The 13658-nt window shown below is 36.0% G+C and overlaps 1 protein-coding gene across 2 annotated transcripts in view; it reads left to right on the forward strand.

The window, feature by feature from the left end:
* Positions 1 to 13658, forward strand: part of ptprn2 (protein tyrosine phosphatase receptor type N2) — a 202334-nt gene that overhangs the window by 69568 nt on the left and 119108 nt on the right. For both annotated transcript variants that reach the window (XM_052561647.1, XM_052561648.1), the window contains 8 exons: positions 1070 to 1187; positions 1691 to 1811; positions 2588 to 2990; positions 4779 to 5015; positions 5110 to 5144; positions 5222 to 5640; positions 7765 to 7851; positions 11736 to 11815. In XM_052561647.1, coding sequence (XP_052417607.1) covers positions 1070 to 1187; positions 1691 to 1811; positions 2588 to 2990; positions 4779 to 5015; positions 5110 to 5144; positions 5222 to 5640; positions 7765 to 7851; positions 11736 to 11815 — 1500 coding nt within the window. The remainder of the gene's footprint in view (positions 1 to 1069; positions 1188 to 1690; positions 1812 to 2587; positions 2991 to 4778; positions 5016 to 5109; positions 5145 to 5221; positions 5641 to 7764; positions 7852 to 11735; positions 11816 to 13658) is intronic.

The raw sequence follows: 13658 nt of genomic DNA on the forward strand, positions 1-13658 counted from the left end.
TGTTGATACGCTCTCATCATTAAATGAAAAACCTTATAGCAAACACTTTGTTGATAAATTAATTGACAAGAAATATATCTTTAAAAAATGGATTATATGTTTTGCATGTTATATTATTAACACAAATCGGATCCCTCAAAAAGTCACAGTATTTCTAAAAATGACATTTTATCTCCTTCACCCAACATGCTATTTGGTGATGTATAGAAACCGCAGATGATATCTACTTGTAAGCCAGCTGAGCCAAGGCCCCACTGTAAACCCACGATCTGTCTTCTGCCTTTTTTAGCGATATATGTAAATAAGAGATTTATATTGTCTTTCCAAGAAACATGTCGGAGGCTGGTGGAAGGCTAATGAGGTCACATCTATAGGGGCTTAAGGAAATGCTCTTCAGATCTTTATTCGTTCCTCTGCATCTTTGGCTGGTTAATGACATTCCTCCCATCCATCCGTTCAATCACTGCATACCTGTGTCCCTTAGTGTGGTGAACAATCTCAAGTATGTCTGATTGGGTGACATTTGCATGAAAGCTGGGTGTTTTCAGAATGCACAAGATGGGATTTGATGCATCGGTTTTGTGTTTTTCTATTTATGTTTCTCCTCCATGGAATTCAGAGAGCTTTGTGATTCTGACCTGGCCTGGTCTTGTTTCATTCCTAAGTTGTTTTTTCTTGGTGAGATGCAGAATTAGATTTTGATGTTAACCAGAAGTTTAACATTCCTTAAAGCATAGCATTTTTTAAAATGCTAAATTCAGGTGAATGCTTGCATATGCAGTTCTTCAGATTACTGCGCAAGTCTTTAGTCAGCATGAAAAGATACGGACTAATTAATGTGAATACTTTGAATATCAGCAGCAAGTTATTTAAAGTTCTGCTTGTGGGGAAAGAGAACAGCAGTGTACTTCAGTCATGATGGTGACTTTAAATAGTTTCTCTTGTCTGGTCTTTGTAAAGTCTTTTTAAATGTCAGCAAAGTCAAGGTGTAAACAGGGTTTCTTTGAATATAATCCGGTTAGTTTATGTATATGTTACTTTATGGTTCTCTCTGTCCGTTTTCTTATAGGATATACTTGGCAGGATGACACAACTCAGGAGGTAATCTCAAAAGAGCTCTCACAACTACCCAAGGTTCCTCTTGAAGGATTTACAAACACCTTTTCTCATTTCAGAGGCAATTCCAGGTGAGCTCCTAAATCCTATGTTATGTTTAGCATCCGCCATAATAATCTGTTTATGGAAACTTTTGTTGTAGTTCTTTTATTAATTCATTTTTTGTATCTTTATGTAACAGTTATTGATAAGAAACTTTAGTAACACCAGTTTTTTGCAGTTAACATTTATTTTACACATTTGGTGTCTTGAAATAATTTGTGCAGGGTATAATTATTTAGCTTAATGATAATTATAAATATAGTATTGCTCATAGTTAATTATTGTTTGTTCATAATTCATTAACTAATGTTGATTTATGCAACTAGAAATGTTGAAGTGTTTTAGTAGGTGTAGAAATAAGCATTAATCAAGCTTTATAAATACTGTAAAAGTATATAATGTTCATAAATAGAACCACAGAGTAGAGTGATAATCTGATCTGGACAGGTTTGTATTCTAGACACTTTATCTATAATCTGTTCATCTGATTTTAAACATGGTATTGTATTATAAACATTCCCAATGGGGACAGGAACATGAAGGCTCAGAAAGAAGAAGGGAGCAGGACACTGCAGAAGTACCTTCAAGGTTTCCTGCCGTCTGATGTTGCCTCCTTCAAACAGAGTCCTCAAGGGCAGCAAGTTCTTTGGAAGGTGAGTCTCCAACAACTAGATAAATGAATAGTTGAGTTTGCTCACATATCACTTGAAGTATCTGAATGCATAGTGACTTCTCCCTAAAAGTGAAATCAGTAGTTTTTGGAAGGGTATATTTTCAGCTCGAGGCTGTAAACAACTGGGCAGAACTACCACACATACAGTAGATGGATATGCTTTCAAGGTGTACAAATTATAGTTATTACTAACTTCTGACAAGTGTACTGAACTGTACATACTGTGGAATTTCAGATTTAGCAAAAATAGCCATGCATTGCTATCTGCTCTGCACTTCATTAGACGACTGTCAGATAAGCACATAGCTCCTGGGGACATGTTTAATCTGAGGTGCAACCTGCTTTGTACTAAAAACACCATCACCAAACCACTGTTCTTGAAGCTAACAGTCGTGAGGGTTGAAAAGTTCACTGCACTACTGAACATTAGTACCATGCAGTGCTTTTGGAGCCAGTCGTGTATGTGCTGGTTTGGACAGTGAGGTCCACCCTGCTGTTCTAAAGGCAGCTTGGCCTTCTATTCTGCAAAGGTGGGAAAAATATAATTGTTTTATATAATCTCTCAAATAGAGCAGAACAATATGCAGAACTAAAAGAGGGAGGCTGATACAATATTAAAATGAGGCTGAAATTCTTTAAACATTATAATCTTTGGTCAGTTTTTGATAAAGATATTTTTACAAAAACCATATGTATATTATGTACTGTATATTATTTACATATTTATTTACATATTTATTTTTTCTTCTCCCATAGTACAAGGGAGATGGCCCCCATAATCGTAAGGGTTTAATCCAGCTCAAAGAGAAGCCTCTTTCACCCCACATCTCCTTCCTACAAGGCCAGCCTGGTCTCCAGGCCGTTGTGCACCAGCCTCCGCCAGATCGATCATACTTCACTGGTTATGAGCAGGATCGTACTGGAGTCCCTCTCGCTGAGCTTCAACAGTATCAAGCTGGGCCCATGAGAGCACAAGATCCTGGTAAAGGTCAAACACAGGGAAAGCTGCGTTACTTCAGCCTTCAGCGCACTCCAGCTACCAAAATAGAAAAACTGCCAGGAGCTTCCAAGCAACCTCCAAAGCCCCAAATCGAAAAATTGTTTTTCAAATCTCCAGCAAGCAGCCCTGCTTACAAGGAAGCCCTCAGCTCAGTAGATGGTGAGCTAATCCTTATTTTTCCGTATGTATACAGTATATGTTATTCTGTATATGTTATATAAATATTTATATGTGCATTAGGGGTCCTCCCGAATAGTCAAAGATTCGATGCTTTGATAGGAGGAGCCTGATTTGAATACCAATCTCACAGTCGAATATTCGCAGGGTGTTATGATCTTGCCATTTTGGTTATATGGGGGAGCTCAAATGTCTGATTTCACATTGAACTACTGGTTTTCTCCAACAGCCTATTAAAATAATGCTGTAAATAAGAATCTGAAAAGAATGAAGCTTCAAATAAATATTTTAACATGCCTGAATATATCCAACCACCAGATTTAAGTTTCACTTTCTATAATCCTTGACCGCCAGAGGAGCATATTGACAGCAGGTATTTCAATCTTTAACAAGACTCAAACTGACACAGGCAGAGTGAAAGACTGGATTTTTTTTTTCTCAATCAAGTAAGAGGTACAAGGGATTTCAAAACATTTCAGCTGGTTAATATATATACTGTGTATTTATCTCACATAAGATTTACATTTACTTGAGTTGCCCTGCGTTAAAGCACTTAATTGTAGTAGCCTCCTACGGTAATTATCTCTTCAGCGCAGCACAAGCAGGACAAACAACAATGCAAAATATTAATAACTATGACTGTGACTGTCACATAACATTATAATGAGAAAACTATTATAATAAAACGCTGTGAATTTTTAGAGTTTAGTTGTTGTGTTTCTGCACGTTGTTGTGAAGAACGCGTCCACAAAAGAAGTTTGTTGAAAGCCGCGCAGACACGTTCATGCATTTGAGGTATGTTGTGCAGATAGCCTATTTAGTTGTAATATTAATGTTATGTTGTATAAATGAAGCATATTCTAAATGAAATAAATGATGAGTTAAATCCCATTGATTAAAAACCTGCTGCTTCATTCTACTGGTCATCTGCACAGCTCAAAACAGAAGTGCTAAATAATAACGTTATAATGAGAGCACTATTGTAAAAAATTGAATTCTTAGGGTTTAGCTGACCTTTAATGATAAATATCTTTTAATCTAAAAATAAATCATTATTTATCCTGGTTGTATCTGTGAAGCATCCATTACATATTTTCCCTATGTGTTAATGTCAGTAATTATGACTGTCGGATGTCTGACTTGACATTTGGTAATGTATTTTGCCCCGCCCCCAAAACATATGATTCGACTATTAGTCAAATATCGGCAAGATTAGAAAATTCCGATTCCACTATAAAAATCCTTAGTCAGAGACGCCCCTAATGTGCATTAAAAGAGAAGCCAGGAGTAACAAATAAAGAATTCAATTCTCATATTTATCTCATATGTTTAATCAAACTAATTTTGAGTTAATAAGGAAAAACAGGGTCATATTAAATTGGCTGTGATGAGTTTTTGCATTATAATTATCCAAGTTCAGGATCAGTTTGAAGAGACTGAAGAAACATTGATATCATTATGATAATTCATGCCCCAAAATGTAAAAAAAAAAGCACAATTATTAAATTATAAATTTCGCTTAATCAGAAAGAGACTGGGCTAGAGATGAGAAACACAGTCTGGCTCCAAATACTTATGTCAGATGAATTAAGCATAATGTGCTGAGCAATTACCCTGTTAGGGTCGTTTATTGAATTGCATGCAAACACTGACAGTTTTGTGATGGTTTTATTTATTTTTTAATCAAATAGGGGTCATACAAATTGGGGGGGATTGTACACTTGCAAAATACCAGATAGTTTTTCTATCTTTGTCTCTGTTTTCTCTCAGAAAAGTTTATTGATGGAGTGGTTAACCAGCTCGGACGTCAAAGCGTCAGTGTGGATACTTTGACCCCAAAGGACCTGGACAAGCTCTCCAAAGTCATCACCCAGGCCCTGCAGGTGGTGGATGGAGAGGAAGGGGTCAAAGGTAGAGAAGCCACACAGGACGAAGTGGAAGCAAAGAGGGAACCAAGTCAAGAGTTACGTCAGATGGAGCAAGCAGATAATGACAGCACTCATAAAGGTAGTCACCCCTTATTCCCTGGTTGCCCTAATACAATCCTGTAGTATCAATCAAGAGCCATGATCTTTACCATCATTTTAAATTCTGTTTACAGAAGCAGAAGACACTACCCTTAAATCTGATGATAAGGTAATATGTGGAAATACACATGGCCATGTGACTCATATTTTTGTGATAGTCAATAAAGTTTCATTTTCTGTTTCCAGGACAAAGGTTTCATCAGCCAGCTGCTAGAGTTCCTGGATCATAACTCTGGCCCTGGATCTGTGCGTCCTCCCCAAGCTGAAGAACCTTTTCTGGCGTACGTTGACCAGCCAAATGCTGGAAGCCCACTGAGAGCTAGTTTGGAGAATGTCCAGAGCCGGACAACGCAAACAGAACTGGACCTGATGAGGAAGAAAATGGAACCTGACACTTTAGATATAGAGCCAATGGAGTACGCTGAGGGAGAACCGTGGACGCACAGTTCTCCAGAAGTGAAACCAGAGGTTCAATCAGGAAAAGAGACACACAAAAAATCCATGGAGAAAGAGGAAGTGGAAAAGAAGGGTGTGAGAGTGGAAGTGAATGTTGCAGCATATTCAAGTCCACATGATGGAGACTTTGGCTACATTATTACTGAAGAGTAAGTATAAATTCTACAGAAACACTTACATAGACTGTCATAATGAGAAACAAGATGTATGCCCTCATGAAAAGAAGTCTCTTATGCTCAGCAAGGCTGCATTTATTTGATATAAAAAACTTGTATTATTTAAAATATCTGTTTTCAATGATCTCATATTTAAAAATGTAATTCATTCCTGTGATGGCAAAGTTTAATTTTTAAATTATGATTTAGAAATCATTCTAATACAATAATTTGCTGCTCAAGAAACAATTTGTTTTATTATGAATGTTGAAAACCAGTGTGCTGTTTAATATTTTTGTGGATACTGTGATACATTATTTTCATGAAACTTTAATGATTGTAAAGTGTAAAATATTTGACTCGAAATAGAAATCGTTTGTAAAATCATAAATGCATTGATTATCACTTTTGACCAATTTAATGCAGCTTTACTGAGCCAAAACATTTCAACAGTAATGTATAAGTTTTTATTTATACAGTACATACAAACATGTAAATACAAATTTACTAAACTGTCTTTTTTCTTTGTCTTCAGTGCTTCAGTCTCAAAATCACTCATCAATGATGTAGCACTGGCAATTTTATTTGAAATGATTTTGCAGTATATCATATTCCAGTATTTTATCAGAGCATGGCCCTATACATATGTTATAACTAAAGATTCTGCATGTTTTTAGGCAACATTTTCATCACAAAACCAGTGTATATTTTAACAGATTTGATCTAACCATGGTAATGAGTCATCTTTGGTTTAACATGGTGACAATGATTTTTGTGCATAATGGAGTCTTTAACTCTCTCAGTCACAATTTTTTTGTAATTTAGTGTTCATACTGAGTTTATGTTCCTGCATTCCATATTGCAATTTATTTGGTTTCTCTCACCCGTCCTCTCTGAGTATATTAGTGTTAGTGTGTAAATGGTTGTGTGTGTTGTGTACATTTCTCAAAGCGAAAGATGATGGCATCCACAGCCTCTGCGTCTCCAATAACTTGATTTATCTCACAGAGGCTCGCCTACTACAGTCCCATTTAACTTGGAGTACCTGAAAACACACAGACACATTCTCAAAAAGGAGATTTAAAAGTGTGTAAGTGTGTATTGGAAGACAGTGGTAGGCGTGAAGAAGCATCAGGAAAACGGTTGCACTCCAGCATCTTCTAATTCTCACTTTCTTTCTCATGTGTGGGAATATGCTTCCATTTAAATGCATATCAATCTTAAGGCTTGTGTGCAAGCCGCTTCGTGTGTGTGTTTGCACGTGTTCTGATGTGTGAGTGAGTGTGTGTGTGTTTTAACTGGGGCTAGCGTGGCCATATCATAAAGACATCACACTTCACAGGGATTCCATTTACACCTTATTGTTTGCCTCATTGCCGGAAAATACAGGTGATTTATCAAAGCATACAAGCCACCTGTGTTCTATTCCCTGTGTGTTTTTATGCACTCTCTGCTCTCTGTATACCTCCTGTGAGCTGTGTTGAAGTGTAAATGTTCTCAGCTATTGCTGACAGACCTCATATTTAACTATTTTGTAACTTCTGGTGTTTAAAAGCAAGTATTAAATATTAACTGTTATTTTTTGCAGATATTGTCATGTTTATCCTAGAACAATTGTGTTATTTTTTCCAATCCCAAGGCTGAGAACCTTTGTTGTAACCCTAAATATTGAATCTATTATGTGTAACTATGCTATAGACATTAATCATACCTTAAATTGAACAGGAGAAATGTACTAGCATGTACCCTTTTAAGCAATTGGATTTGTGATTTTCACCCAACTTAAAATAAAGATTTAAAGTAAAGGAGAGACCTGAGCCAGATCAAAATATCAGAGACTTATGAATTTGAAGTTATCACCAGCAATCTGCTGTCTACACTATTAGAGAAAAAAAGGTCATTTGAAAGGGTACCAATATATACCATTACCCAAGTGACAGAATCTCTCTCTCTCTCTCTCTCTCTCTCTCTCTTTTTTAGCTACTGCATGGCAACATTAAAAACTACATAGAACATTTTGTAAACCCTTTGCAACCACTCGCAGCACCTTATCTTTCTTGTGAAAATGTACAGGTCTAGCTAATTGTTTTTTCTCTTCTTCTTTTTGTCCATACCTAGTTCTCTGTCCACTGATCAGGGGCTGAACCTCATGGACCACTTAGCTGAGAGAGTCAGCCTTCATGTAACAGATTTTCTACAGCTCTCGTAAGTGCATGCGTGCACACGCTCACATACACACACACACACATACATACATAATTGTTAAAGACCGTTTCATGCTGGTCGACAGACTAATGGCACTAATGGAACACTCAACCTGTGGTTTTGTTTTGTTTTTCCATTTTGCAGTATAGTTTGGACTAAGTACTTATTTTCAAGTGACAGCACAGTGATTATGAGTGTGTTCTGAATTCTGTGCATATAAGTTCAAGCTTTATATAAATGGTTCAGAGAGAGGGAGAGAGAGAAAGAATGAATCTCAGTGTGTGTAGGTGTGTGTTATTTGACCTGCCTGCAGTGGTAAACTTCAGTTCAATTACAGCATATTTTCTGATGATAACCAATGAGGATAACAAGTGCACAGATTAAAGACAGCTTTCTGTTTAATTGTTTGGAATGCAACAATTGCTTTCTTGCACTCTTGTAATTCATTGAGAAATTTCACGTAATAAATGAGGCTTTATATACAAGGATAAAGGAAATACAAATATTAATGCAATTATTTATTTATTTCACTCCTTCCCTCACACCCCCAGCTTTACTTGACTTCTGTTATTTAATATATACACATGCACATTCTCATGAATACATTCTCACTTTAACTGAAAACACAATTTACTTTATTTCTATATATATTACAAATGAGGATGTTTCTGATTAGTTTATTTTTTCTCATGTTTAGTTTTCTTCTTGGAATTAAGTTTTCAACCAAATATGTGCTGCACACACACACACACACACACACACAGAGAGAGAGAGAGAGAGAGAGAGGGGCGCTTTTATAGATCATAATTGTACTACCATTCAAAGCATTTTTTTCTCAAAGTTTTATTCAGCAAGGGTGCATTAAATTGATCAATAGTTATAGTAAAGACATTCATAATCCCTTTTCAAACACACGCTGTTCTTTTGATTTTCCTATTTATCAAAGAATCCTGAAATAAGCAGAACAATTTTTTTTTATAATTATAATAATATGCTTCTTGAGCACCATATTAGGATGATTTCTGAAAAATTGCGTGACACTGAAGAGTAATGGCTGATGAAATTTCAGCTATTTCATCACAGGAATAGATAAAATTTTATTAAAACAGAAAGCAGGAAAAAAAGTAGTGATATTTCACAATATTATTTATTGAGACTTCTTTTAAAAGCATTAAGAGGTACATTTTAACACACATTTTAACTGTATTTAAACATATATCAATTTATTAATGAAAGAATTACATTTTTCATCACCTGAGGAACACATTCATTTCCTCTGTATTGATAGGTGCGAGCATGAATGCAAGATGCTGCTAAATACATGCTTAACAGATATATTTACACAGCTACCTGCTAATGCATCTTTTGTCATCTAATGCTTTTCATCTTTTCTGAGAAATAATGGAAAGGTGTACTGCATGATGTGCACTCTTATATAAAACATTATGTCATAATGTAATATGGCATTTTTGGACTAAAGATAAGACGGCTAGAAAAGTGGACAAGCAGAGTACACAATGCAGAAACCATCTTCTGCTCATACTGTATGATCATATAAGCATTCAAAGATCAGGAAAATTCAGCACACACTCACACAAACGTTGGTACACTCAAACGCGGTGCTGCCATGTTTGGGCTTCGCACTGTGTTGCAGTTACATAAAGAGTCAGTGTAGCACCTCTCTGAACTCCAGACATGACGTAAGTGTTGTACTGTGTGCAGACAGTAGGGGGCACAGAAAACCACATACACACAATCATGGATTTGCAATCAGACTCAGTTCTGTTCTCTTATACACATCGAAACATTTACATACACGCATTCATTTACACTAATTCTACCTCTCTTTCATTCTCTCACTCGCTTATGTATTTTTCTTCAACCCACGCATGGACACATGCACGCATGCACGCACACACACACACACACACACACACACACACACACACACACACACACACACACACACAGTCTACCTGTCATCTCCATCCCACTCTCTCCCCTATGGTGCAAAAGGAGCCGAGCAGAAGCAGTATCGTTATGTTATGGCTTTCCTCTCTCTGTGTGCCGGACGTTGGTGACATTTCGCTGATAACATATCAGCACTGATGCTGTTATAAATGGGAGTCTGGACCATTGTATTTATTTAGCTTTAACAGCCACTGTTTTCATCCAGAAATTTCCAGAAGCCAAATAGAGGTGTGTGCTCAGGTATGAAGAGGAAAGCAAAAGATGGGTGGAAATTGGCATAGGGAAAGTAAATAAAGAGATATAATATGTGTATTTGTTAGGGGAATTGTGTTTTTGTAGATATTAAAAAGCTCAAGTGCATGTAGAAGGGCATGCATGGTAGCAAAAAAAAACAAAAACAAAAAAAAATCACCTTATTCAGACCTGACTGTAAATAATATATGTATATTATTAAAAAAGTACATTAAAATTTGCACATTAACAATACAGTTTCTCTTTTTTTTTTAAACAACTAACTTAAAATAGATTACTCTTTTAGCAGATTATACTGTTTTTCCTACTCTGGATATTAATTTTAAAACTGAGAGCATGTCTTGATGGTTTAACATTGAGCTGTAGGTTTACAATAATTAAAAATATAATAAGAATAAGATGAGACATGAGACTCTAGAAGCTCTTTTATTTTCCAGCAGATATCTGGGAGTCTGTGTGTATTCATTCTACTGAGGATGAGAGGTTACCTTGGACTTGCTCTTGCCACCTGCCTATGTGTGAATGGGATTTTGTTCTGGTGACAGATTCATTCCTCCAGTCTTCCACCTCTCTCTCTTTTTCTCTTTTATTTTCACCCCTCTTCTTTTTTTCTATCCTCTTTTTATTTGTGACCCTCACTTCACCCTGGTCCGCAGCGGGAGTAGCTTCAGAGCTGCGTCCCAGATAAATGCATCTGCTTCAGAATCAGTAACCAGGAAGATCCCTTGTTGGACAACTACATGTTTGTAAACTAACCATCCCCTTGCCCCATCCCATGCCCACTGCTTTAGTCATCCCTACCCAATATACAGACATGTTGAAAAGTAGCTCATCTGTGTTGGTGTCATAGTGGCGTGCCAGTTTGCAGATCCTTTTCTCCTTTGCCTGAGTCTGTTTTTCTGTTCGTGAAGCGATATGTGACGGTTTGTTTTAACTGTGTCAGTTTTGAATATATTTAGCATTTTTTAAAATAATTTCCATTCCCTTTAAAGGAACAATTCACCATGAAATATTATACTTCACAGGATTCTCTGTTAGAATAGATAAATGAATGAGGATTGCTGCTGGGATCTCACCCAGACAGCTGTTTGGCTCTATCACAAATGTCATTTGTACGAAATGCCATCATGCATTTGAACAACATTTCCGGATCACCAATTCAAATACTGCAAAGAGGTTCTAGTCCAATGTATTGAGTCTCAGAGCATTTTTTAAAGAATGATTTCTTTTATTTTTTTACTTTTCCATTTAGACCTGTTTGCTGAATGGTGTTGATCCACTAAACATTTTAGACAACTCTTAAGAACATCAGGTTTTCCCGTGAGGATTTATTTCATGGAGGAAAAACTTGTCAGTTTATGTCAAAAGCAGAGAAGGAAGCTAACGGCAGAGATCTGTCGTAAGAAAATTAAGCAAAATGCAATATTCCCTAGTGGTCTGCTGTTTTTACTCTGGTGTAGTGGTACTGCAGTTGACTGCGTCTGAAACAATGTATTTTTTAAATGATAAAAAGATTATGTTCATGACTCACAGCTGCAAAAGGTTTAGCTCATCATCATCATTTAGTCAATCTTTCTCTCCTCTTTCTTGTTTTCTCCTTATTGTCTCATTCTCGCTTTGTCTCTTCCTCTCTCACTCATTTTCTTCTCTGTGTGTCTCAGGGTTCTGGGTCCAGCAGTAACCTTTCGAGTGCGTCCCAATGCTCGAAACATCAGCACGGCCCAGCTAGCAAGAGTGGCAGGTACACACACACACACACACACACACACACACACACATACACACACATACTCCACTCGTTCCGCTACTGCATTCTAGTTGCTATTCCGATCATCTCCTGACACATCGCAGAAGAATCCTCTCATAGTGCCACGACCTTGATTGCAGCATTAGTTATTTTCAGGGTTTAAGCTCCCTTTTTACACACAATACATATGTGCACACACATTTATCCATGGAAATGCAAGAAATCTAACAAAACAGATATCAAATATTGACTATTGTGAAATCACTTGAATATGATAAGTGCAGGTGAATGTACTGTACTGTTTTAGTTTCAACAGAATTTTTTTTTTCTTTTATCTGATGGTGTTTTGCACCAGTGTTTTATTTTTAGAATAGGCACGGCAAATTATTCTTGTTTTTAATTCAACTTTTTGTGGTTGTTTAAGGGTGTAATATCAGGGATACATCTTTCTTTGTGGTTCATGGTATATTGTTATGAGGTACTGATCAATACCATGGTTGGGCAAAATTCTGATTTGATGAATTGAATAACAATTTGCCAAATTGGTCTCACCCAGTTTTGAATTGGAAATACTGAAAGTGGAATTTAGTTAATTCCACTCTGTTTTTGGTTATTGAGTTATTATTTAGTTACTATATTTAGTTATTATAATTCCACTTTGTCCACTTTTTTTATTTGGGTCCAGTATGCCCCCCATTTTTTCAAAATTAAGTAAATAAAATGCATTAAACACTTTTACATTGTTACAAAAGATTTGTATAAAAGAAATGCTGTTTTTTTTTTACTTTCTATTCATCAAAGTATCCTTTTTTCTTTTTCTTTTTCAGCATTGATAATAATAATAAATGTTTCTTAAGCAGCCATTCAGAATAACAGAATGATTTCTAAAGGATCACGGCACACTGATATAATATTTTAAAAATAAAACATTCAAAAAGTTATTTTAAATTTCAATGACATTTCACAGTATTGCTCTTTTACTGTATTTTTGTTATGAAATACATGCCACCTTGATGAACATGAGAGACTACTTTTAAAAAAATGTAAAAGTGTTTGAACGATAGTGTATATGTACATATTGAGTACACATTTCTATAACTGACGTAGTGATCTGCTTGTCTGAATGTTTGTAAGACCTATAAAGCCTTTACATTTCAACTCTAAACTTAGAGACAATGAGATTTCAAGCCAACATGGAAACATTTTATCTATTCTAAGGTCAAATGTACAGATTATTTTATTACATTTTATTACATTTTAATTAAAATGAATTTGAATTCCAGTTATGTATCCTGATTGGTACCTCAATTTAAATTATATATGAATGGCACTATTAATTCAGTTCTGAATGCTGCACAATGCTTGTCAATACAGCATGATACTGACCATTCTGGCCATTTGATTGAAAATTCAACACTGCAATCAGGAATTGACCAGAATAGACTGCAGTCCTGCTTCCCTTTTCAGTCACTGTTTTAACATTTAACACTCAGGATATCCTATTTGATCATTAATGCACAAAAGAAAGGCCAATGAATGAAAGGGGAAAACAAAAGGAATCTGACATTAGAAGGTCTTTATTCCCTTGATCCATCATAATTACTTCTTGGTAAAACAGGTTTGTGTGAATTTGTCCCATGCCTGTCTGTACTTCCTGACAGGTAAGACGAGATACACAAGGGAAATTATTTCATAAACTGGTCCTGAAGTGCCCAAAGTAATATGGGTATTTGCTGAAATGCTTTCATAGTTTGACTTGGTCATTATAGGCTTTTTGTTTATTTCTCTTTGTTTATATCTCTCACTACAAATAATTTTCACCGGTGCTCATTGAAAT

This window comes from Carassius gibelio, chromosome B7 (genome assembly GCF_023724105.1).
Source record: "Carassius gibelio isolate Cgi1373 ecotype wild population from Czech Republic chromosome B7, carGib1.2-hapl.c, whole genome shotgun sequence".
Taxonomy (NCBI): Eukaryota; Metazoa; Chordata; class Actinopteri; order Cypriniformes; family Cyprinidae; genus Carassius; species Carassius gibelio.